This window comes from Myotis myotis, unplaced genomic scaffold (assembly GCF_014108235.1).
Source record: "Myotis myotis isolate mMyoMyo1 unplaced genomic scaffold, mMyoMyo1.p scaffold_m19_p_7, whole genome shotgun sequence".
In the NCBI taxonomy this organism is placed as follows: domain Eukaryota; kingdom Metazoa; phylum Chordata; class Mammalia; order Chiroptera; family Vespertilionidae; genus Myotis; species Myotis myotis.
The window spans coordinates 70,241,547-70,268,502 of NW_023416379.1; the positions used below are offsets into that span (position 1 = coordinate 70,241,547).

A 26,956-nucleotide genomic window follows, 5' to 3' on the forward strand; every position below is an offset into this window, starting at 1 on the left:
ATCTGCACTAAGATTTCATTTGACTCTGGTTATTTGTTATGTGTCAGTTTGCATCAATATATGAACTTGAACTATAGTCATAAACCCTTTTTAAAATATTATTATGAGTGATGTGGTTCCATAATGTCTTCATGACATATTGTATAACACTTGGTTTTAATTTGTTGTCATACATAATACCTTTGTAACATATAAAGATGCGCCAAATAACTGTTATCTCATTAATTTATGTACAACTATATATGCATATCAATTGATCATTTATATTAAATGAGACATTGAAAACTAGGATGCTGGGTGAAAAAAGTAAAGTAAGACAGAAATAAAATTCTGTCTAAAGAGCTGCCATATTTTGTGTCCCCCGTCTCTTGTTGAGGGCTGTCGGCTGGCTTGTTCTCCTTAGGGGACCCAGTTACATGTTCTACACAGTAGGATGGCTGCAGAAATCTAGAAACCAGCCAAGTACCTCACATTACACTAAAAATGCTTTTGCCAGCCAGGATCTAAGCATTTAATGAGAGTAATAGCAGGTACTTACACAGAGGCAGTGTCAGTGGAGAATATGTGGTAAGTCTCAGGGATAATGAGGAACCCAGGGATTTATAGAAGCAGCTATAAATCCTCGCTTACTCCAACTGCAATTCATGATGTCGCCATTTCCTTGAGACAGTTTTTTCCACCATTAATGATAAAATAGAGACCATGTTCTGATCATGACTTTTAAAAGATTATGATGAAATGTGAAAGCTCTTTTGAACAAAGGCTTAGATAGTTCAAAATCAACTTTCAGATCTCTGTGCACTTTTATGTACCTTGTTGTACCAAGAACTATGATAAGCAGTTAACTTCTGGTTTATTAAACCTAAGACAATCTGAGAAAAGTTAATTGATACAAAACTAACCTGTTGACCACAGGTATTCTTACTGACAAAACAAGAAAGAAACTAAACTGGATATTTCCATTGTTACTTTGCAAATCACCACCAAATGTTTATTATTCTTATTTGTGATTATTCTTATTTTAAATAATTTAAGTTAAATAGAACTGAGCTATAATGTTTTTTAGAAAATATTGCAGAGAACTATGTAGAGTATTACATATAAGAATTCACAATTTGGGGTTAAAAGTGAAACACATTTAGATGAGCACAACATTCTTTAGAGCATTTAGTATTACCTACACGGTGATGAAAGGAATGTAATGAGTTTTCTGTCTTCTGCTGTTTTCAGTGGTTGCTGGCTTCTGCTTCTGCAACCCTGGATACCAGGGCCTGAGGTGTGAGCAGAACATTGTTGACTGCATCCTGAATGCCCATGAGCACAACTCTACCTGCAAAGATCTGCATCTCGTTAGTATCCATGAATATTATTGATATATTTTATTACGTGGTCGCATCAATTAACCCTACATATATAGTTAACTTTGGCCTCTGGGGCATGTTGGTACATATGAGTATTTATTAAGATTTGAAAACAGAAACTCGAGCAATTTTTGTATTCACTCAACGGTAGTAAAAAAATGATCTAGTCACCACTATATGCAGTTTGATGTGATATTACAAAACAAACCGCTCACTCTGCTCTCACAATTCTTGGTGATACTGAATTTGTGCAAAATTTCAGAAATTATTCTGAAGAGTGCTGTTAGCCTCATAGGTACCTACTTTTACCTAACTCAAGGTATTGTATACACACACATAATACGTAGGCTTGAATTTTATTTTGATTTTCACCTGGCGTTGTATACTTCCATCATTTTCTGCCTTCTCCTGTGTCAGGGCTGCCCCTTCAGTACATATCCATTTGTCACAGCCTTTGTCAGAAGCATGTGCCATTCGGCCTTAAACGAACTGACACAGTTGGCAAATCAATGGGATCCCCTCTGGCTGGTCATTTTTCAGAAAGCCTGACATAAAAACATCTACTCAAGGTGGATTCACTCACTGGCTTCAGAGAATAAATGACAGACAGCATAGGTTAATGCTGCAATAGTGGTATAGGCTTACGGTTTATTCCTTAGCAACAGAGCTGATTTTCACAAAAGGACCACACTAGCCGAGCTTAGGGGAAAAAATGCTTTGAAGAACAGACTTGTTTTCAGACCACCAGTATACCTATACCGACATTGTTTGTTTTTACAATGAGAGGATCATTTGCGGCAAATTGTGTCTTTCCCATAAGGAATGCAGCCGCCTAAATGAAGAGTTATAACTAGTGTATGGGGCTGTGTCCAGAAACAGGATGGTCCATCAGCTATCCAACCACCCTTGAGGTTTGTGTAGTGGCCCTGATGCTATGTCTTAATTCATGCCAGATGCTTCGTGTAAGGTGGCTGTGCTAATCTCATCCACTTGCAAGGATTCCTGTAGGAATGGGCATGGGACCTGATGCTGGTTTCTGTGTTAAGAGTGAAGTTCTTTCTGGGGAAAGCAAAAAAAATTAAGTTAAAGGTAGTGACCTGTCCTAGACCTTCAAACATCTGGAATTACACATATAATTGATGCTACCATTGTCAGAGCCCAAGAATGGGAGTGAGGTGCTGCTTAATAATGAGTGACTCTGAAGGTAGCAGAGCCAAGAAGGAGAAGAAACCTGACTTGATCAATTGTTGAACTGATGAAGCCCCTCCCCACACCAGGTGCCTACCCAACCTCCGAATCTAATTATGAGATCACTTATGTCCTATTTTTAAATATGGCTTGAATTAGAGTCCCTTTTACTTGCAGGTAAATCATCTAATTTCCATAATGTGATTAAACTTTATTTTAGTCTATGCTTTCAGCTATAACTTCAGCAATAATAGGAGTTTATTATAGTAAAAAGAGCTTTATGCCCATAATCATAATATTCAACTTCTAGTCCTGACCTTGCCATGACTTCTCTTTGTGACACTATGCCAATCATTTGAAAAGTCAGGGACTGCAACTTTAGAAACTGTATTGTACCAAATAATAAAGCTTCCAAGTACAGCATCCTCTCATTTATACATTTTATAAATTGGCAGTAAGAAGTTATTCAGACTAGCTTGGACTAGTATTAGTTTGCAATCTTGCTTCATTGTATAACTAGAGGCCCAGTGCACAAAATTTGTGCACTTCTAGGGTCCCTAGCAGCCTCCGGCTGCTGGCCAGGTAATCCCTCCTTTCCTCCGGCTGGCCCTGCCCCCTTGTCAAACTCCCGGATGACCTCCTGATTGAGGGGACAATTTGCATACTATGCTTTTATTATATAGGTTAATAATTTAAAAAATAAGAATTAAAAAATGGTAGAACTCATAGAAACAGAATATAGATCGGCAGTTACCAGCAGCTGGGGTTTGGGGGGAATAGGGAGATGCTGATCAAAAGGTACAGGCCTTCAGTTATAAGATGAATAACTTCCGGGAATCTAATGTATCATACAGTAACTATACTTAATAATAGTCTATTGTATACTTGAAATTTGCTAAGAGAGTAGATGTTAAGTATTCTCATGAAACACACAAAATAATTATGTGAGATGATTGGTATATTAATTAAACTTATTAATTCTTAATTATTTAATTAAATCATTTAATAATGTATATATATATATATGAAATCATCACTCTGAACACTTTGTCAATTATACCTCCATAAAGCTGGGGTACAAAGAATAAAGAAACAAATCAGAAAGCAGCAGGGTTGAAAATGAAATAAAATCCTCTAAATAGTGTTTACCAACTAGACTGTTATATTTTGATTAAATTGATTAATGAAATTACATAATTCTAACCATAATTCATATATCAATTAGAAGACAAAATGTTATTATTGATTTGATAATATTCTTCCAAGAGGAGATGTGATGGGAACAATAGATTGTTTAAATTTTTTTAAATGTTCAAAGGATTTGATAGCTTTTAGATACTGTATCTGAGGCTCAAACATGACCTTGAGATTTGATGATTGACGAGGAGTCAGAATACTCATGGTTAGGGTTTATTACAGTGAAAAGTTATAGATTAAAGGTAGCAAAAGGAAAGACGTACATGGCGAAGCCATGGAGAAAGCAGGCACAGGCTTCAGGTGCCTTCTCCTAGAGGACATGTTTGTGAAGCACTTTCCTCTCTCAGACATGATGTGTGACAAGCCCACTGAGGTGTTGCCAATCAGGAAACTCACTGAAGCCCTAATGCCCAGGGTGTTTATCCGGGTCATTCACAAGGCACAGATTTTAGCTAATCCGGCTTCAGCTCCTGCAGCGTTCCAATGGATACAACATAGTCCAAAGCCCAGGTTTAAAAGCAAGTTTTCCTTGTAAATCACATCATTAGCATAAGCTATTTGGCACAGCCCAGCTTGTCAGGGATCAAGCACACTCTTACAGGCAGGACATTCCAAGGCTCAGACGTTGTCTTCCAAAAAGCCAGTCAGAGCTCACCATTCCTTTGGAATATGTAGGGTTTGAGCACTCAAGCCATTCTAAGTTAACCGTTGCATCAATGACATGATAAATATTGCATTTTTTATAGAAATACTAGTTAATGGTACATAATTGGACAAATAATACACTCCATAATAATAAATTGAAACACGAAATCATTTCGAAGACACTAAGCCAGGCAGGAAGAAATAAAAAATGATAATTTTGAAAGAAAGCAAGGCCCAATTTGAGTTTCATATTTACTTGCATCAACTCATTGGTAAAATATTAACCATGAAACACTGAAGGCTTTGAAGGGGAAGAGAAAAGAAAGGCATGGTGTGTGATGTTTCTGAAAAAAAATATTTAGTAATTGTGATAAACAGAAAAATGATTTTGCTCAGTCTATAAGGCACCCCCATTTGGCTACAGGAGTTAACAGTCTGCTTTTTGTATGGGTCCTAATCTCGAAACCAATCCAGGTAATATCACAGATGTGAGGTTTGCTTCTTCTTTGAACTTGGTGCAGTGTAGCTTTAAATGAACATTTTCACTTTTGCAGAATTTTCTTACGAGTAGATGTGGCACCATGAATGTGAGCTTAAATAAAACATCGGAAGACTTTGAAACCAGGATAAGTATTTTGTAACAGTGAGCCAGTTTTCTTCTTTTCCTTTTTTATGGTTCAGTAAGCCTCAGAAAACAATGGGATAAAACCAGAAAAAATTTAATGCTTAGCATATAATGAGATGCAATGTTAAGAATGGGTAGAATAAGATTTATTCCTCCATGTAACTAACTACTTAGGCATATTTGAGAATAACTGTTTCTTTGTGATTATTTAAATATGTATGATCAAATTATTCTAGTATTTTCCCTTTCATTTTACTTTCATTTTCCTCTGTATCTTACATGAATAATGAATGCTTAATTTTGACAACAGCAGGAGAAACTAAAAGAGTGCCCTAGAACTAACACGTGGAAAGAACAAAGTTTTTATTCACATACAACTATGTTAAAATGTATGCATTGTATATGTACTAATATACTAGAGATATAAATTTTCTCCTAACATTCAGGAACAATAGCAGAACTGAATTGATATGTATTATAGTGAAAACAAAACAAAACAAAACACACAATAAAACTGCCTTCACCTTCACCTTCACCACCAGATAGCTGAAAAATCCAAGTCAGTCTTTAGAGAGTTGCCTGTTGCCTCCCTTTGGGGTTGTAGAGTAAAAGCTGGGGGTGGCTGGAGCCAGGATTATGAGGCAACAGCCCTTGCTCCGTAGTTCATCTTGGCTGCTACAGAAATGCCTGTTGTGTCATCCCCATGCCCCTTTCGGAGACAGGTTAATCTGCCAAGTGATTCCAACCCTTTTCATACCAAAATTGGCTCCCAGGATCTTCTCTACATCCCTCTGGTTCCCGGTGCTTAGCTAATTAGTGGTCAGGTCCCAGTTGTCCCTTCTGCATGGGTAATTAGAAACCTGAGGTTCTGCTCCCCCTCTCTGATTACTAACCTTTCATCAGTGAGGATTCAGTCCAACCGTTCTGTGTCTGAATACAAAAGCCTTCATTTGTTCCTGCTCTCACCCGCTTTATGAAGATTTGCTTAATCTCATTTGCTGGAAATTAACACGGAGACTGACTCAGTGTCAGAATTTGGGAGCTTCGGAATTCTCAAAACACACAGAATTGTCCAAATACTCTTCGATGGAAAAATAAAATTTCATTTTGGTAGCAAAAGAAGATGGTAGTGAATTTTATTCTCAATAATTTCTCAGTTACATAGGAACATGACAACATGTGTCAAGCCTCAAATGTCTTAGCACTTATAAAATTTTTACTATGGCTATGTTGTATACAAAGATTGCTTTTATATCATAGGCCCTATAGAATACCATCTGAAATAGTGAACCTCAAAAAATCAATTTTTTCTTATTCATTGTGTAACTTGGTTAGGTTACATGTCTTATAAGTTTTGCTAACGTAGTAAAACAGTAGAGAGGACATTAGAGATCCTCTGTCTTTGACATGGATTTGTTCTATGACTTATTATAAGTCACTTATAGTAAATGACTTATTGGGAGCATAAAATGAAGAAGCATTAGAATATTCACTCAAATTCATTATCTTTGGCACTATTTTATTAATTTAAGGATAGCTTTTCATTTTATACATAAATATATAATTCAAAATATACATAAGTATTTTTTTTTTCTTTTAGTTATCAGTTCATTTTAATAAAATGAAAGAATTGAGCTCAAGTGTTCTTAACTAGGGGTTTATCTTTGAAAATACACATGCTTAAAATTTGGATTCAGTAGATGGATACAGATACCTGGGTAGTTTATAACTCCTTGCAATTTTGATGTGTATTTCTATTTGAGAATCACTGAACTAGGTATCTGATGGCATTTTCTAGCTCTGAACTTGTGTGATATTGGGGAAGAAGCACAGAGGTTTCTATTTCATATGTACTGATTCCTCGCAATTTATCACTTTAAAAGAGAAATAAAAGAAGGTCTGAAAAACTGAGTGATTTATCCCTTGAGTTTTTAGTAGCATATTTCATTGCATCTTCTATTTAAAGGCACTATTCTCTTTTGGATTTTTCCATCTGTTTCAGTGCTTTTGTTTTTAACACAAAGAAAATAAATCTAAGTTTTTCATTCCAATCTTTTGTGATTGGGAGATAATAATACAGTTTTTTTCTCACTTGTAATAATAACTTAGTGAACTCTTACTCTTTATGTATTGACATTTGCTAATCAGAAAATCTGTGCATGAAATTATAGATTTTCACAGAGGCTGAGTATAATGGTTCATATCATTTTGAGAGTATTAAAAAATAATCAATGACTGATTGATTATAATGATATCCCCAAGGTTCAATGAAATCTTTTGATTAAACTGATTAGTTGCAACATCTTAAGTACTGAGAGTATAGCCATAAATTTAATCTTAACCTTGATGTATTAGCTAATAACAAAACCCAGTTAACAAAGACACTGTGTGAATTAGGTAAAACAAAATGATTCATTTGGTACTGTCCATTCTAAAAAGCCTACTTTTGTCTATGTAGAATAAAATGTATCTAAATATTTTTATTACCCAGATCTCTACCTGTTGTTACACAGATCCTTACTTTAAAAATTTATTAAAAATAATGTAACATTACATTTATGAAAGTGGTTCATGTTAATGGGTGTCAGTTTCCTATCCTTTCTACAATATAGTAGATTATAGATTTGTTTTTCTTATATAATTCATGACTAATATAGAATTTTAGTTCATTGATCATATGGTTTGTTTTAAATATAATCTCAATTGTTTATTTGATCACAGTTAATTTGTCTTTAAGTAGCACCCGGTTTCCTCGCCACTGATCTTGTTTTGAATCTGTCAGCCTTGATACAAATAATCAAAAATGTTTTAATTATATGCCAAGCAAAAGTAGACAGAAACTGATAAAAGATTTGTTGAGCCACCTGAGTAAAGAAATACATGGGCTTTAGTACTTTGACTTGTGAAATCTATTTTTGAAGCTCAGACATATTTTTTCTTTTATTCCAAGATTCATTATAGAGAAGTGAGATTTACAGTTAAATTTTAAGCTTTAAGAAATCTATGGAACAGAATTGAATTTCATAAATATTGTGTGTGAACATAACAGATTGGTGAAAGGAATTTTATTTTCAGACTCTCTAATAAAAATGGACAGTTCCCAGAAATCACCCAGCTTAAAAATTATTTAGAATTTATTGAAAACCATTTCCATTGCCAATATTAGCCAACATACATCAACAAATGGTTTATTTTCAAATAATTATGAGACAAATGTAGCTTTAATTTGTTTCAATACAAACATTATACTTTTAGATTATCATTTGTTTACATATATGACTACAACTAGCATTCAACTCTAGGCTTCACAATTTATTTCTGAGAATTTATTAAATAAGTTAGTGACTTCCAATAAGTTAAGTGACTTGTAAAGAAGTATGGTAGTAACCATCAGGTAGAAACTGTAGTTTAACTCTAACCCTGTTGTTTGGCTTAACAATAGAAAAGTTACTTTGATTTTCTGAATTGTATAAATCATCCCATTTGATTGAATGACTATCCCATTGATTGTTATCTTACTGGTTTTAGAAAGCACATTCCTCTGTACCTGGAAACCAGGACAGCACAATTATCCCAAGACCTGAGGGTTCCAGATAATGGGTTCCAGTTGACTCAGTGGTCTCAAGACCCGAGGGCTCTAGAAAATGTGTTCCTGTCAACCCAGCGGTCCCAGATAATGTGTTTCTGTCAACTCAGTGATCCAGAGACCCAAAACTGTAATTAACATGCTTAATTCTGCTTCTGTAAACTGCTTTTTTTGCGAACCAGGTTCCTCATTCCAAACCCTGGGATATAATCAATACCTTTGTGTTTTTTGCCTATATAACCCTGGAACTGTGACCATCTTGTTACTATGAGATTTAGGGAATGGCCCCTCATAGTCCCAGATTGCAATAAATGTGACTCTTTAATTCAACTTCTTGAGGCGTCCTGTGATTCGCGGGGTACATTACAACAGTAATAAGTCATAGAACAAATCTACAGTAATTTTATTGTTTCCTAGAAATCATTCCTTCTACCATTTAGATAGATGCTATTTTTATTGGTTAAGTCCATATAAGATTTTTTTTTAAATGGCTATATTGTGTTCATATATTGCTTTTAAGATAATAAGAGAGAAACACATCTTCCTTCAGAAGAACAGGTGTACTTCCACAGTGCTGGGGTCCAACCGCAGCAGGTCCAGGGGTTCCCAAAGGCGTGGACGGAGTCGGCGAAGAAGGAAGGACACGGAGACAGTGTTCAGTTGATCAGCAGCCTAGCCAGGATCTCCAGCCAGGATCTCCAGCCAAGTTCTGGTCTGGATCTCCAGAGAGGTTCTGGTTAGGATCTCCAGCCAGGTTCTGTGTCCATGTTCTCTTGCTAGGTTCTCCAGGTTCTCCAGCCAGGTTCTCCAGCCAGGTTCTCCAGCCAGGTTCAGTCACCAGGTTCTAGTCAGGTTCTCTTGCCAATTTCTGTAGTCAGGTTCAGTCCAGGATCTTTTGCCATGTTCTCTCGCTAGGTTCAGTCTCTAGATTCTGTGTAGGTTCTGTGTCTAGGTTCTGAGTGTAGGTTCTGTCTTCTAAGTTCTGTGTTCTAAGTTCTGTGTTGTTACATCTGTATTTATACCAGTTGATTCCAATCCTATCAATCTCTATTTCAAAGGTTAGGGCGTTTCTTATCTCCATTCCAGGGAGTAAAGATTATGTAGCTTAAGCATGATTGTTCATAGTTAAAGTGATTAATTACCCGCCTGGCACTTAGTTAAGAGGTTTTATTCCCTCCCTAACTTCAGGGGAAAATCCCTACCTGGGGAAACAACCTTTCTCAGAGAGGTGACCTTGGTTAAAACACATAATGCCAAGAAGGTGAGCAAACATATTAAGAACAGTATGCCATATATGCCAGGTCCCTTGAAACAGCAAGGATGGACTGGCTCCCGGCACCACAGTTTATTAACTAAAAGGAACAGTGGTCAAGTGCCAGGGTTCTTGTTCCAGCATCTAAAAGGGTCCAGCAATCTGGAGAAGGGCTGTGTGTAACTTAATAAAGAGTCCACAGAGGAAGCGTAAGTTTGAAAGGTATTTGAAAGTTTCTTTGAGGAGCCTAGCTAAAGAAACTAAGATCTCCTCATCTCAGGACCCCATGCTTTTTATTAACACAAATTGTCCTGAGAGGAGGCAGAGATATACACTTCAAAGGGTCAGGCTTCAATTACAGAGTCCATTATCAGGTTGGAAGAATTAGCCTAAGGTTGTTCAGGTGTTTGGCCAGTAGGAGGCAATAACATGTAGATTAAGATGCCCTGAGCTGTCTGGCAGCAAACAATCATCCTTTTTCAGGTTTGGGGAAATGCCCTTCAGCCACTCCAGATGATTCAGCCCTTGCTGATAGGCTGGAATTGGCTTCAGGCAGTCAAGGAGAGTCAATCCTTTATCTCCATCAATTAAGAATGCCATTATGTTCTAACTATGTCATCCCAACTTCCCATTTGTCTGTGAGGAGTTTACCAATAGTGAAAAGTTTAGGAAATTTTGAGTTAGGCAATGGATATATATTTGTGAACACAAGTATATGTGCAAGTGTGCATGCATGTATGTATGTACATATACAGAAAAGAGAATTTGTCTATTTTCTATAGTCTTTTCCCAATCACCCTGATTTAAACAGAAGTTACAAGCTTTCTAAAAATTAAGTTCTGGAGTCCATGTCAATTACTTCAAATTTGATCTTATAAACATTCTATGAATATATACATATCCATTATAGCCAACAGAGAAATAGCTTATTTATGTAAACGATGAACACCTTTGGTTTGGAATGAGGGAGAGTGTCTTGTGGCATCATCTTGACTATCTAGGGTGAAATTTTGCAGCCTGCCCTCTCGAACCCAAAGGCTGCACATTCAAAAGGGGCTTTGGAGAGAGACAGCTTTGCCTTCACTAGTGTTACCTCACATAAGTCACTTAATATTTCTAAGCCTCAATCAGTTAATTTTTTTTTAAATATATTTTATTGATTTTTTACAGAGAGGAAGGGAGAGAGATAGAGAGTTAGAAACATCGATGAGAGAGAAACATCGATCAGCTGCCTCCTGCACATCTCCTACTGGGGATATGCCTGCAACCCAGGTACATGCCCTTGACCGGAATCGAACCCGGGACCTTTCAGTCCTCAGGCCGACGCTCTATCCACTGAGCCAAACCGGTTTCGGCCAGTTAATTTTAATAATGGACAAAGTAATAGCAGCTACTTTGCAATATTGTTATGAAGATTCAATGAGATACCACATGTAAAATGCTTAACCTAGTGCCTTTCACATATCAATAAATATATACCACGTTTGCTGCTGGTGGTGATGATCATTTAATTGTGGAGAGAGAAGGAGAGAGGAGAGAAGGAGATAAAGAGAGAAAGGAAATAAAGGATGAATGAATGAATATCAGGTCTTTATATCTCTTTAACTATTTTTAAATTTTCTCATGAAAAGAAACCTACAGAGTCTGTACTCATGCCAAGATCCCAGAGAGTCCCACAGCTGGTGATAGCTTTTGTTTTACATGATCCCAGGCTGTTGGGGCTCTTGGGACACCCTTTAAAGCTCCATGTGAATTTGCTACATTTCAGGTGAAAGGCTCTGACAGACACAAAGCAAACGCACCGCAGCCTAAGCTCTTTCTCTTCAGGCATCAAGCCTTTATCTGGTTCACTCCACCTAAAGCTTATTGAAACATGGGGTTTGGGGAGTGGATCTCCCCCTTGCAGGTTCTTACCTCACAAAGTGTAAAGAATAAAATTCGAGGACTAAAAGACTTGTTAGTAAAAAGGTGGGAATTTATTGGAAGCAAATACAAACTCCCAGGTAGGGAGGGGTTCTTGAGGGGGTAACCCACTAAGCCCCTTTTTCTAAGGTTTGTAAGGCTGTAGTTCTTTGTCTCTTCATGCTCCCTTCTAATTGGACCCCTTCCCCATTTTATGACCCTGTGCTTTTTATAATTGGTCAGTCTTATATAGAATATCAGCTTCAAAGTCCAAAACCCACATGGTGCCCCCCTCCTTCTCTCCCCCTTATCTTGCAACATTCCTCTATCTCCCCGTGAAAATATGTTCCCCTTATCCTGTGGCACCTTTTCTGTTCTCTGTGAATGTATGCCTTCTGGTGGCTCCAAGCCCTCACCTATACATTCCTCCACCACCATGGACCCTCTTTATTCCTCAGACTCCCTAAACCTGCCTATTTTATCTCTAAAATTCCTTTCATTATCTGATTCAAATTGGCCTTCTCTGTCCTCTCAGAGCAAGAAAAACTCTCTTCCTCTAACTGCTGTGTTTAAAACCCTGAGACAAGAAAAGTTTACCCTCATAGTTAAAAACATCTGAAATGAAAACCTCAAAAGAGACCAATGTGATTGGCATGGATATAAGTGTTAATGAGTATAAAAACATAAATGTAACATAAATATAAGACAGCCGTGTTATTTCTGATAGTGCTAATGGTTTTTTTTTTGGGGGGGGTTAGCATTTTTAATATAATTTTTTTTTTTTTATTTCAGAGAGGAAGGGAGAAGAAGAGAGAGATAGAAACAAAATGTCAATGAGGAGAGAGAATCATTGATTGGCTGACTCCTGCATACCCCCTACCAGGGATTGAGCCAGAAACCCAGGCATGTGCCCTGACCTGGAATGGAACCATGACCTTTGGGCTCATAGATCTATGCTCAACCACTGAGCCACCCAACTGGGCTAATCCTGAACATTGTTTAAATGTGTACATTCAAGAGTTACTTTTTGTCAGAAAATGTGGATCCCTTTTTCTGTGGCGTTGTGTGCCTTCCAGGACTTCTTTTTGTAGTTCGCTGGCACATCATAGAAAACAATGTTCATAGAAGTAAAGCAGGCTTCTTATGGTTATACAGTAATACATACAGATACAGTAGCCTTAAGACAGATCTGAAGATCACATGCTTCTCTGGAGATTCTTTTCTGGCCTTGCTGTGCCTCTGAAAATATCAGAGTTTGAGTTCAATTGCCCACAGGACTGGAGAAACTGGGGAGGAGGAGAATCCCACAAGTAAATCAGTATTTCGGAGACTCCACAATACATCACAATTACCCGTGTCATTTCTAAAAATACGCACCTCCTGGGGATTCTGATTTAGTAGGTAGGGAGTGAGGGCTGAGCCTCCCTATTTTTAAAAGACTCCACAGAAGACTCACATGCAGAAGCGTAATGCATAAATACTAGGCTGTCCACACTCTCTGGAGGCTGTCTGGAGAAGGTCAAGGGCATGGTGTAAGTTCATGTTTGAAAGCCTCTTGTATGGAACCCTGAGTGTGCAGTCGATGTACTCTGAATTGGAAACTCGCACTGAGAGGTAATGGGAGGACAGGTTGATTCAGGGAATAGGCTGTCAACAGGTGATCTGATGCATCCACAGAGACTAAAATTTAAGCATCGGCTTCTCATCTCTCATCTGCAGAATAACTGGAGCTGAGGAGAGTTTATAGCTAGAATTATAAAACATAAATTTAGGATGAAGACTGATAAGATGCTAAAGGTATCTTTCTCAAGTGGAAATATTTTTTATGAAAAAAAGTGCTATCCTCAGGTAGTTTTGGTGAGCACTTCCAGAAGTGGAAGTGCTAGTCATCAAGGATATATGACTATTTTAGAAGGCATTGTTTCGGAAAGAGCAGGGTGATCCCTGAAGGGACATTGCTGAGGGCTGATTTGAAAGGCCATTGAACAAAATGGGGCCTTGGGGATCTTTTTCCAGAATATGCAACTTTAACTAAATTACTTTGTGATGCTTGCAGAATAGTTGGAATTTAATATGCCAACCTCTTGCTAGACAGCTGACATTTTTCTTCAAAATTTGGGTAGAGCTTCATATATAAATTATATAAAAGGTAAACTGGAACCTTACTGCTGCAAGCAGCCCGGCCTATGCTGTGAACCATTATTCAGTAGGTCTTGCTAAAGCTTAGTAGAGAACCAGACCTGCAGGGGGAATGCTGGCTAGGAGAGATGTAGTTATTTCATTAGTAGAAATGCAGTGAGAGAAACTTACAGCATCTAGGTACAGTTGCACCGAACCAAAGGGGTGAAGGGATTCAGGATGTTAGTCCCTAGGCTTATAAGCAGGTTACTAGAGCTTAGTTGACTTCTGAACTAGACATGCAGTATGGAAAATAATTTAAAATCTTATAAACTCAGCAGCTTTCCTCTTTGGCAAGATACTCACCAAGTCATTTAATGAGGAGCTATTGCTACAGTAACTGGAAGGAGCTATAGCAAAAGCTGGGGATGCAAACTACTTTAGAACTTGGATCAATTTATCCAACTGCCTAATGCAGATTGTGGGACTAGAAAAGGGCTTTGATTTCTCTCCCTGTAATTGTGGTTCAGTGCACTCTGGACATTGGTATGATATTTGCATTTGGTCAGTGAGAGATGGGCAGAATCAGAAACAGCCAGTTTATGGGACATAAAAAGCACTAATGGGATGGGTGGACTCCAGCAACATAAGCACTCAGAGAAAGATGAGAGTTGTTTGTGGTATCAGGAGGTAAGAGGAGTCTAAGAGGAAATTTTCAGATATACTTTGCAGATTGGTAATTGCTGTCTCACAAGTATCAGAACAGATATTTATTGCCTTGCTACAGATTTTAGAAGTCTAATTTTCATCCTTCAGATAACTAGAGTGTATCAAGTGAATGACTTCAATCCAGAATTTACCCGAGGTGACAATATAAAAATGTATTTATACAAATTAAAGCTTCAATGCCAGAACTATTTAGTGAAGATGTGTACTCACTGAGTAATTTAAATTTTAAATTAAAAAATATATCAAAATTTGACATTTAATATGTTTTATTAAATGTGCTGTATATATGTGTGTGTCTATATACATATATACAAAAATGAATTATTTTTATAATAGGAAAAGGCTCTAAGGTATTATATTTTAATCCAGCTATAAATATATTTAATAATTAAAAATTTACCCCAAAATTTCAATTTTAAGAAAAACTCAATATAACAAGAAAAAAAAAAGAGAAAAAATAATTCCCCCATAGCCTCTTTTGCATTATTGGTAACCGTTGTACTACACTGAAAATAATTTTAAAATCCAATGCTTTGAAATCTTTTTTTAAGGACATGAACCACTGGTCACTTCTCCCAAGTGGTACCAACTACCACACATAAGTCATCAGATGTTTGTTCTTAACTGTTCCAGCAAATAGAGAGAGCAGACAGATCTTTTCTTAAAATTTGCTGACCCAACTAGCTTAATCAATAGATTCCTGTTGTTTGTGCTCCCAGTTTTCCTTTGATCCTGTGTGTGATTAATTGAAGCAAATGTATCTTCAGTTACACTAAAATTTTGATGTCATTTTCTGTATGTTTCGGCATTTGAAGGCAAATAAACATACTTTTAAAATAAATGTTAACTAAACCTAAAACAAAATTTTAAATTGATACTAAAAATTCCAAAATAATATCATGTGCAGGAGTATTTTCAGTTTATTTCATAGTGTCTGAGTATAAGTTGGTGCTTAGTATTGTCTCTGAGAAAAAAAAAAACCACAAATAAATAAAGGCCTTAACTCATACAATTAACAATTCAAAACTAAACTATAAGTAATGTCATTATAATTTCTATATACATATCTGCACATTGCAGGGATCACTATGAAATATTAGTAAATAAAAAATATTTACAGAGGACTGTGAGAACCCCGGGGAGGGAACCCACTCCGTCCCACCGACCGACGGCGACCCCAATCAACCGCAGGAGACGTCCCTTGATGCAAACTGCAAGAGGTTTTATTCCAGAGCGCGCTGGGGCTCAGCTCATACTCACGCAGGAGCAGAGGAGATGGGCGCCCAGTCAGGGGTTTTTCATCTTTTTATATGCAAAAATCACACATCAGGGAGGGGTGGCATGCAGGAGGGTAAGAGGAGAACAAAGGAATTCCAAAGGGGTCTGGTTTGTGTCTTGATAGGGATAAGGCACTCCCGCTTGGTGTTTTTACAACCTGTTTATCTCAATGGTTGATTGAAGCCTGCCCTTTGTTGGGGCTATCTCCTGGAACCTCCTCAGGGAGGGCGTCTTTCCCTCTGCTCCTATCTCTAGTGGGGGGGGGGAGCCTGGGGAGTTGAGCTAAAACAGGCAATTAGGCCTGGCAGCTGGGCCTGTGCATTTTGTAACATTCTTTTATTCTTTCATTCCCCCATTTGCTTTTTGGTAAGTTCTAATCATGGAACTTCTGTCTCTAGACATTCCTTCTCGAAACTATCTCTCTGGCGGAGAGACAGGTATTGCTGCCTGAGCACTAGTACCTGCACAGCACTTATTCCTTCTCTGATAAAGGTGACCAGTCGGTTTAAGATACAGGGCCCAAGAGTAAGAATTAAAAGCAATATAATAAGAGGACCCATAAGGGTGGATATGAGGGTCCACTGAGTCCTGGACTTCTCTATTTTGCCTGGGCTGTCTTAAGCCGAGTGTGATGAAGCCACGTCGGGATCCCGTCGACCTGACTGCCGTGGGGGTGGTCCTTTCAGTCCTTGGGTGACAAATTTCTTTACCCAAACAGTGTCACCAGGTTGGAAGGGATGAACCGGATACAGGCAGATCATCTTGGATGTGCTTCTGGTCTGCTTTCTGGGTAGACTGGAAAGCCTGAAAGAACTTGAGTAAACGGGTGAGATGAGTAGTACAGGGTCTGGAAGAGTCACTAGAATCTGTAAAGGCCCACTGGTTTTAGGGCAGCCTCCTGGGCTGCTTTGTCTGCAGCCTAGTTCCCTCCTGCTTCTGGGGAGTCAGTGCCAGTTGGCCCATCGTCCTTGCTCTGCTCATGTCTGTCTAACTGCTTACTATATTACCTCAAGGATCCTGGCTCTGAATTCTTTCAGGGAAAATGGGCGTTGAATTCTCTTCTGTAGCTGCTTCGTGCTGAGGAGGGACAGAAGTTTCTCTCAGAGCCAAGAGATCCTTGCTATCTGTCAGAGGGACGATGAGGCCTGGGCACAGAAGGAGGTGGGCTTGTGACCTGGCAGAGACAAACTGTAACAATGGTCTGGTGGGAGGGAAAGAAAACATTTCAGTTTTAATAACCTCTGTTGAAATGGGATTTTTCTTCTTAAAACTCCTCTATGGCTATCAAAAAGCCAAATCAAGACCAATTTATCTACTGTATTCAATTTGGCCTGATGTTTGCATAAACACAACAAGAATGGTAACTGACTACCTGTGCTGGAATTTCATGATTGAATCTTAATGTGCCCCGTAGGGCCAGGAAGCCAAGCCATCCAGCTGCCATCAGGCCTGCCTGCTGTATCTGCTGCGTTAGGTGAATCCCTCACCTGTAGCAACTCCACCTGAGCCCACGCTCTAGGCTTTAAGGCCCATCTCAGTAGCCCTCCTACTCGTTGCGGCCCAGAGTGTATGGGGTTCCGCAGGGATGCAGAGGCATCCTTATTGCTCCCCTTCTACTCTTACCAACCGCCAGTGATGGTAGGGCATGGGCCTGACGCTTCAGCGCCAGCCATCTTCAGGGCTACCAAGCAGGATACCAGGCTTTTCCTGTGGCACTTTTATTGGCTTCAAGTCTTCAGAGCTCAGACAGAACTCTTTAAAACATGATACTCCAGTCAAAGTTTTCATTAAATAAAACCACTACTGGAAACTGGTCTTATTGAATTTATGCAAAGAAATGTATTGCCATGACTTATTAAGCATTGCCAAATTTCAGAGGAATTATATAAGGAGAAAAACATACTGATCTGCTCTAAGATCTTCTGATTTTTCTTGTTACTGCTCTTTTATCATTTTCCCTAAGTACTTTGGCATAACTATTTACCCTCTGTTTAGGGAGGCAGAATGTAAATTATTTACTCTTTCTGACTTACTGGCCTGTATCATTTGATTAATTTTCTTTTAACATTTCTCTTCTCCTTCTTATCACATATACAACCTTTTTTAAATTTCATGCTTTCAAATTAGCCTTTAAACCTTCTTTCTATGTCCTTAAAAAAATGCATAACCATGCCTTAGGCCTTCTATTCCAAACAGGCTTTTCCCAGTTTTCTACAGTTGAGGTTTTGTGTCACCTCTGACATGGGCATGGTCAAACAGGCCCAAAAGATAGTATACAGGCTGCCAACTGTCAACTGTCTCTCGATAGAGACTAAAACCTGATGGGTATTCTCCTTTGCCCAGTTGGGCACCTGCCCTCTTGGCAGCTAGACACCCTTTACTTTTGGAGTTCACCCCACATAGTCCCCTTCCAGGACAGCTAACACATAGCTATAGCAATGTTCCTCAGTGTGGGAGACTGGATATTTGCCAGTTACAGCTGCATTTAAACCTGTAAGAGAATTGAAGGTTAATACAACACATTAATACAATGAAACATAATAACATAATATTGGCATCATGGCCTCTTCAGGCAGTCAAATCCTCCGCTACTAAACATGAGAAATGGCAGGGCTATACAAACATTTTAGGGAGGTGACTAAAGTCCATACTTTGACCTTTCTATATAAGGTAAAATTGTCCTTGTCTTTCTGAAGCCATGTTTATGAAGATGCAGGCATCATCTGAGTCTATTATGCAATTTTCTGCAGGAATAGTCCTTTTCAAGTTGGGGTGAGTCCTGGGGTTGTGAACTTCTTTACCCATACCGAGTCCCCAGGCTGGAAAGGATGTACAGAGTCCGAGGTGGCACTGGCAGGGCATCTCGAACAAGCTTATGGATGGCTTGCAATTTCTGTAAGAGATCACATCCAAGTAAGGGGTACAGGCATGCTGGCATGACTAGAAACGAATGAGTTACCGTGTTCTTTCTGAGGTCCACAGTCCTCTTTGATGTCCAAGGAAAAAGGCAGTTTGTCCGGTGGCTCTTAGAACTGGTGTCTTCTTAGATGTTACTGGTCCCATTGGCTCTGTCAAGACTGAATAGGCTGCTCCAGAATCACCAGAAAATTATCCAGGGGTTTCATTTATCTACAAATAATTACACCTAAGTAGACATATAAACATCAAATAAACATCCATATTTACACCTTTTCAGTGAACAAGTACTTTTACAGTCTTGGGAATTTTGGCAGATAACAGGAACACTGCCCAAGTCCCCTGATGGGGGCCTGACAAGAACAGATGTGGGGGCCTTTGGCTGGGGGGTACAAAGTCTCCATTCTTTCTCTCTCGGCACTGCTAAGGACAGGATCATTGGAGAGGTCTCTTCACCTAGGCAAGGCTGTGCTGAGTCATCTGGGGAGAAAGTGGTTTCTGCTCAGTTTCCCTATTTTACTTGTCCCAGCTTACTGGTCTATTATGCATTCTATTTTCTTAAAATGTATTCTGGCACAGGAGAAGGTTGTTTGCTGCACAGAGGCAGCTAACCTCTACACAACTGGGCTCGGACATCTGCCCAGCAAACTGCAGCCTATAAGTTCAATATGCAGCCTCCGGTTTTTCTAACCCAACGAGGTTTCGGCCAGTCTGAGTCAGACTCCTCCTCCTCTTTTCTAGCGGGAGTTCAGTTGTTGTTTTATTTTATTCTTAGAAACCTTAATCCTTTAATGATTACCAAAGGTGAACATTCGGCAATTTTAGATTAATATTTATGAACATATTTTAAATGTACTTTTACTCTTAAGATATATCTAGACCTTTTGTGATAAAACTAAGAACAGGTATCGGTCTGATTCAGCATTGGAGGGGTTAAAAGAATAAACCAGGGCAGAGAAAGACTGTGCTTACAGTTACTTTTTGTAACCTTGAAGTTCATTGATAAGACCTGTTAGGTTTGCAGCCAGCAGCATAACTGCCAACCCCCCCACTTCTCTCAGCCCAGGCTGCTTTTCCTCACAGATTTTTTTTTTTCTTTTACTCTTTTATAAGCAATCTCAGAACTAAGCAATCTTGGAATTACAGTGATTTACAACCCAGGTAAGAGCAAAGAGCAACTGATAGACAGAAATTTATATTAACTAAGTGGGCTGATTCCTTCTGTAGTGGCGAGCAAAAGACTCTGAGAACTGCTAGAGATTCTTGCAGCCCACCGCGGGTCCAGTCCAAATGTTCAGCCAGATGAATTAACAGAAATGCAAAATAAATCAAAGTAATTTTCACTTTACACAGACTAGTAATGAGCAGCCAAAATAGATAAACACTCGTATTCACGCTCTCAGTAGACTAGCCCAGACTGAAGCTGAGCAGATAAACAAAACAATGCCCAACTCCCCAGACGGGCGTGGGGGCACTCCTGGCACCCATGTTCCAGAACAGAATTCTTGACCAACGTTTTGGTGAGAACCTACCGGAGGAGTTAAGACTGCATCCAGTCCCCCCTTTTGGTAGCAAATTGGCTAGTCCCACACAAACAAACAGCTGTTCACTCATGCTTCCTCAGTGTTTTAGCATTCACTTTAATTTTACAATCTCTATTGTATTCCTTTAAAAAATTTTTCAACATGTAATTAAGAACAGCAGGTTTACTTTGTCCCAACCTCATGATGATCGGTGACGAGAGACAGACAAGGGAGGGGTGACCTGTTTTCACAGATTTCCACTCAGGTACCCGCCTGACCAAAGTTGTGGAGCCACACAAAGGAGAGGAGAGGGCAGGCCCCCTCCCTCCACACTCGCACACTTTCACCAGACATTCATTCAGCAAAGGCATCTAGCCACCACAACACACAGTTTTTCTCAATCAGTAACATTTTTAAGAATAACCTTCAAAAATGCAAGACATAAGTTTTTTATCATTTGAATTCAGTAAGCTTCAAGGTCCCAAGTTCTCAGCAGTCCTGGAAAACCACACCTGAGGCTGACAAGCAGGTTTGACCCAGCCCTTGACTTTAAAACGACCATAATGCTTAAAGGAGTAGTTTGAGTCTGTCCCATAGCGTCCGTCCAGTGAGTCCACAAAATCAAACAAAAGAACACAGACACCAAACAAACAAACAAAGACACCTAAGAACAGCCTTCCGACCCCGCGGAAGAAAAACTGAGTCTGTCCCATAGTCAGTTCGTATGCCACCAAAAACACAAATAACACAGAAGTTGCAGACAGGAGGACCCACTTCCCCCTCCTCGTCTGCCACAAACACGTAGCGGAATCAGACGGGCGTGATCCTGACAATCTCTGATCCAACAGCTGAACCCGATCAGCGCCCTTACTAAAGGAGACCACCAGGCGTCCCCGGCATCTCCACCACCCTTGGGGCGTCCCCCAAGGCTGCAACCTGTGGTCCTCCAGGCACGTCTACCGACCACTGTTCGGCCACTCTCACGAGTTGCCGAATGGCTGCCAAACCGAAAGCGCGCACCCAAATCCAGACCGCTTGACAAACACAAGACAAAGACAAACAACTCGGGGCCCTCCTTACCTCCAAGGTCGGCTCCGCGGATGAGGGGTGGTCGTCTGATCCCGGGCGAGCCCCCAAATGTGAGAACCCCGGGGAGGGAACCCACTCCGTCCCACCGACCGACGGCGACCCCAATCAACCGCAGGAGACGTCCCTTGATGCAAACTGCAAGAGGTTTTATTCCAGAGCGCGCTGGGGCTCAGCTCATACTCACGCAGGAGCAGAGGAGATGGGCGCCCAGTCAGGGGTTTTTCATCTTTTTATATGCAAAAATCACACATCAGGGAGGGGTGGCATGCAGGAGGGTAAGAGGAGAACAAAGGAATTCCAAAGGGGTCTGGTTTGTGTCTTGATAGGGATAAGGCACTCCCGCTTGGTGTTTTTACAACCTGTTTATCTCAATGGTTGATTGAAGCCTGCCCTTTGTTGGGGCTATCTCCTGGAACCTCCTCAGGGAGGGCGTCTTTCCCTCTGCTCCTATCTCTAGTGGGGGGGGGGGGAGCCTGGGGAGTTGAGCTAAAACAGGCAATTAGGCCTGGCAGCTGGGCCTGTGCATTTTGTAACATTCTTTTATTCTTTCAGGACAACCTTTACAATATGACAAATTAAAAACTTTGTATTTATAAAAAGAGAGATTATATGGATTTAGACAGCTGTGATATAGAACATGGTTGGATTCTGGGAAATGTAATAAGCAGGAAAAACTGAGGACATACTCTGGACAAGTGGGAAGTACAGGAATATGTCCAAGCCAGTTAGGGCAGATTTCCACCTTTAGTTTTTATCTAAATTCTCTCAACCTTTTTTTAAAAATACTTGTTCTGCACTTGATCTAGAATATAAATTCAGTCTAAGGGTGTCAGATACCTCAAATAAGAATATAAGTATTGCATGAGAAATGCTTAAACTGAAAAATATAATTTTTATATGAACTTCAAATTAATTGGTGTCTAGTAGTTTAATAACCAAACACAATCAGATCTAATTTTAGAGAAATTTATTTATCAATCATCATGAAAGAAAAAATATATTTCAAGTAAATTCTTCTAGAACTGTTTATATTGTGGAGGGAGCAGAGGTAATAAAGACAAGAGTGAAATAAGGAGAGCATCTCTCCCATCCTCCAGGTTGTCAGTGTAATCAAACTAATAGGCCCAGTGCCTGAGGTGCTTACTGACAGGCTTAATTAGTCAGAACCTCAAATAACTTGTTACTTCTTCTTGCTCATGTTATTAACAGTAGATCGAAGAGTAGAAATTCTAGTCCAGGCAAACTCATAACATTTATATAGTTAAGACCTTTTCACAGGCTCCTGTCACATTTTTGACAAAGATTGTCTTAGTGACCATCTGCTTTTGCTCTCAGTGATGACCTGTAATTGCATCAGATCAATTGCCACCTACTAGATCAATTTATATAAGACCTGTCCTGCATATTCATAAAGCAAGGTAATTCTTGTCACATATATGTGAAAGACTGCACCAGAAAATTAATCAGTGTAATGTCAATGGAAGACTCAATATCTACTCTTTTTAAAATAATCTTCAACAAGTTCTAAGTCCCATGAATTTTAAAATATGTATTTCATTTATTAATTTTTGGTTGTTAAATGGAGGATCTCAAAATTTCTTGAAAACCTGAAGTTTTCAGTTGCTAGAAAATAAATGTTTTTCTGTTACAGGAAACTCTTTTTGCTACAATAAAGGAGTTAGACTGGATGGATGAGAATAAAATCTGACTGAATCAGATAAAGTCGAACAGAAAAATAGATCCTGGGCGCTATAAGAAACAAAGGTAGTTCAGATGTCTTAACTGTGCAGATCTGCTGGGGTCCAACCCCAGCAGGTCCAGGGGTCCCCAAAGGTGTGGACGGAGTTGTCGAAGAAGGAATGACACAGAGACAGCATTCAGTTGATCAGCAGCCTAGCCAGGATCTCTAGCCAGGATCTCCAGCCAAGTTATGTTCAGGATCTCCAGCGAAGTTCTGGTTAGGATCTCCAGCCAGGTTCTGTGTCCATGTTCTCTTGCTAGGTTCTGTCTCTAGGTTCTGTGGCCAGTTTCTGTCCAGGATCTTTTGCCATGTTCTCTCCAGTGAAGTTCTTCTGTCTCTAGGTTCTGTGTAGGTTCTGTGTCTAGGTTCTGTGTCCTGCTTTCTTGTTACATCTGTATTTATACCAGTTGATTCCAATCCTATCAATCTCTATTCCAAAGATTAGGGCGTTTCTTATCTCCATTCCAGGGAGTAAAGATTATGTAGCTTAAGCATGATTGTTCGTAGTTAAAGTGATTAATTACCCGCCTGGCACTTAGTTAAGGGGTTTTATTCCCTCCCTCACTTCAGGGGAAAATCCCTACCTGGGGAAACAACCTTTCTCAGAGAGGTGACCTTGGTTAAAACACATAGTGCCAAGAAGGTGAGCAAACATATTAAGAACAGTATGCCATATATGCCAGGTCCCTTGAAACAGCAAGGATGGACTGGCTCCCGGCACAGATCATCTTATAAATCCATTGTAAATAAGTTTAAAACAAAGCATATTCATTTTCAATTTAATATCATGACTCTTCTGACAATGTTAGCTAAATATTATTTTATGTTTTCAAATTTTATTGTCTGGTTTTGTATATTAAAATTGATTACTACATAGAGTGCTGAGCTATCTTACTACCAAAACAACATAACCAGAATACCCTGCTTCACAACATTGTTATGAGAAATATTCTCACATATCTCATATCTTTGAGTGTTCTATTGATAGTTCAATAACCTATCTACTCAGAAAGCAAGCTGTTTAGTAGGATATCAGTCCAGAGTGATGCCATCTCTCCCTCTACATGATTGGAAAAATAAAGAACCAGAATGACTTACTGGAGGCCCAGGAAATAAATATGGCCTCAAATGCCTTTACATTTGTTTCCCATTAGTTGTTCTGTAATAATTTATGTTTGAATTATCTTTTAGAATTTAATTTCAGGAAAATTTCATGTAAGATTCAAAATGTTCATTTTCTTTTAAATAATCAGGATATGTGGTAAATCCAGGCCAGATTGTAAAATTTTAAAAAAATTCCTGAAGTTGGTAGACTCTTTAGACATAACTATATGTTGCTGCTTTCTCAGTTGTCTAAGTACTAAGGTCCTCTACCTTGTATCTAATATGCTGCTGGGTAAATGTGACAAAGTAATGAGAGCTTGTCTCATCTAGTCCCACACAGTGAGAAATTATCCCAAATAGTTTTAAACTTAGAAAAAATAACCAAGATCTGGTGTAAAACCGTGTTTATTTTACAGTAACCTCATTAACACAGAATAGCAAGCACAAGGGAAAGAAAAAACGGAGGAATTAAGTGGGCTTATAGTCCCATCAGAATAACTTTTAAATAATGATTTAAAATTTGTGGATGCCAATTTTGTGTGTGTGTTTTTAAAATTTTTATCTTTTTTTTTATGTTGGGACGGTCATATTTGTGACCCTGCAAAGTACAATCTCTGTGTGTGAGAATGCTGATGAAGCCCCAAAGGAGTGAGTGTGTGTGGAGAGCAGCTACAGTGTTTGGACAGGTTCAAGCCTCGGACTACTGAGAGGGCAGGGTCTTCTCGTGGCAAAGCCACATGCAGGTTCAAGCTTGGAGGGCAAAGCCCTCCTAGCACAATTATAGGCAAAGGCTATAGTTGTAAGCTTGACCTTATGGTCCAGTCTGAACCTGTGGTCCCAGGTGGCTAAGTGATATAGGCTGCGGGAGGTGCAGCAAGTAAACAAAGCTTGATCAGGTGCATGTAATTGAGTGGATTCGAAACCACGCATTACTTTGCCTCGTGGAATCTGGCTAAAAACATAAAAGACTTTGGCTTGCAGGCCGTGGTGCTGCCTCTTCATCAGAGAGGGCAGTGTCCCACCCAGCCCAGCTTTCTTCTCTTGTCGGTCTTTTCTTAATCCTTCACCGCCCCCTCTCAGGCTCATCAAACCTGGCTGTGCTGGTGCGGCACAAGTGTGTATATGTTTTATCTATTTATTCTGACATAGATAGTTCATATGCTTTCTCATTTCTTCTAGTCACACTCAAGTATGAGTAGATTAATTGTCACAATGCAGTTATCTATCTTTTTTTCAACGTTTTCACTATACAAAAAGTGCGCTCTACTGAGACAAATTCAATTAATTAAGTCACTCTTACTTCATATTTTACTTTATTCTGTTTAGGCAGTATAACAATTCTGTTGACATTTTACTCATGGATGACCTCTTTTAAAGTTAATTCCTATTCAGTTGCACTCTGTAAGTAAATCAAAAGATGAAGTATAATATGAACAATTTATCTTTTTAAAGAGCCAGAATATCAATGTGAAGGAAAAATAAAACTGACATGAAGTTCACAATGTTATAAAATAAGAAGCATTTAATCTATGATATCTATTTATTTAATAGATTTATGCTAGACATCCATTTCCTGGCAATGCTAAATGTCATAATTTTTTAAAGATTTCCCAAATAAATTTAGATCTTGTTACTGCAAAGCTGAAACAAGGTTCTATAAGTCACATACAAAAAAATATTATTATTAATAATTGGGTCGGGAGTTTGGCCAAAAAAATGCTAATTTATTAAGTATAAATGCTACCCAACAAAATGATTGGAAAGGACAATTACTGCTGCTAACTTGGTCCTCTTCCTCTTCTCTGTTTTCCTTTCTTTTGCTATAAGTACTATTTTGGCCTGATATTACTGAAATGCTTAGTTGCCTGGTTTAAAGGTATTGATTTATTTGTTTATTTACTTATTTATTTATTTTTCTTTTTGTGGGTGTGTGTGTGTGACATTGCTACTGGTAACACTGACCATAGCTCTGGAAGGCTATGGTCCTCCTTCAGTTACTCACAGTTCCTTCCTTAGTCCATTATACAACCTATCATTCTCTTCTAGCCTGGTGCCAAAAAGGAAACCCTTTTGAGAGAATCTCTTTAAAATGGTCTGCAATAATTCTTCCATTTCTTTGGATTCCGCTATTATTGAGGCAGTATAAAGTGATTAAGATCTTAGGTCTGAAGCTGTATTCAAATTTTTTCTCAACCATGTATAAATTCTGTAAGTTTAGGCTAAAGATGTCATTTTTCTGTGCTTCAGTTTCTGGGCAATATGAGGAAATATATAAACACTAGAGGCTCAGTGCACGAATTTGTGCACAGGTGGAGTTTCGCTGGCCTGATCAGGGCCAGACCGGCAGGGAAGTGGGGCTGCGGGAGGTTTGGGGGTGCTGATCAGGGCCCCGATCAGGCCAGTTGGCCGCCTCAGTGTGCGTCATAGCAACCAGTGACCAGTCGTTCTGGTTGTTCCTGTGTTCCAGTTACTTGGCTTTTATATATATAGATTGTAATAGAAGGAATTGATATTTTTGTGAGGTGATCAGGAAAAGTTAAAGGGTGATATGTAAGTAAAGATCTGAAAAAAAGGTGAGGGAGTGTTACACCTGACTGTCTGTGGGAAGGTGGTCAAGTTGAAGGAAAGAGCATGTGTCAAATTGTTGAGCGTGTTTGGACTGGCAATCAATAGAAATGGAGGTGAGTGTGGCTAGTGTGCAA

The 26,956-nt window shown here is 39.1% G+C and overlaps 1 protein-coding gene across 1 annotated transcript in view; it reads left to right on the plus strand.

Moving 5' to 3' along the window:
- Positions 1-26,956, plus strand: part of EYS (eyes shut homolog) — a 1,264,258-nt gene that overhangs the window by 311,419 nt on the left and 925,883 nt on the right. Inside the window, 1 exon segment of the mRNA XM_036318417.1 lies at positions 1,231-1,349. Coding sequence (XP_036174310.1) covers positions 1,231-1,349 — 119 coding nt within the window.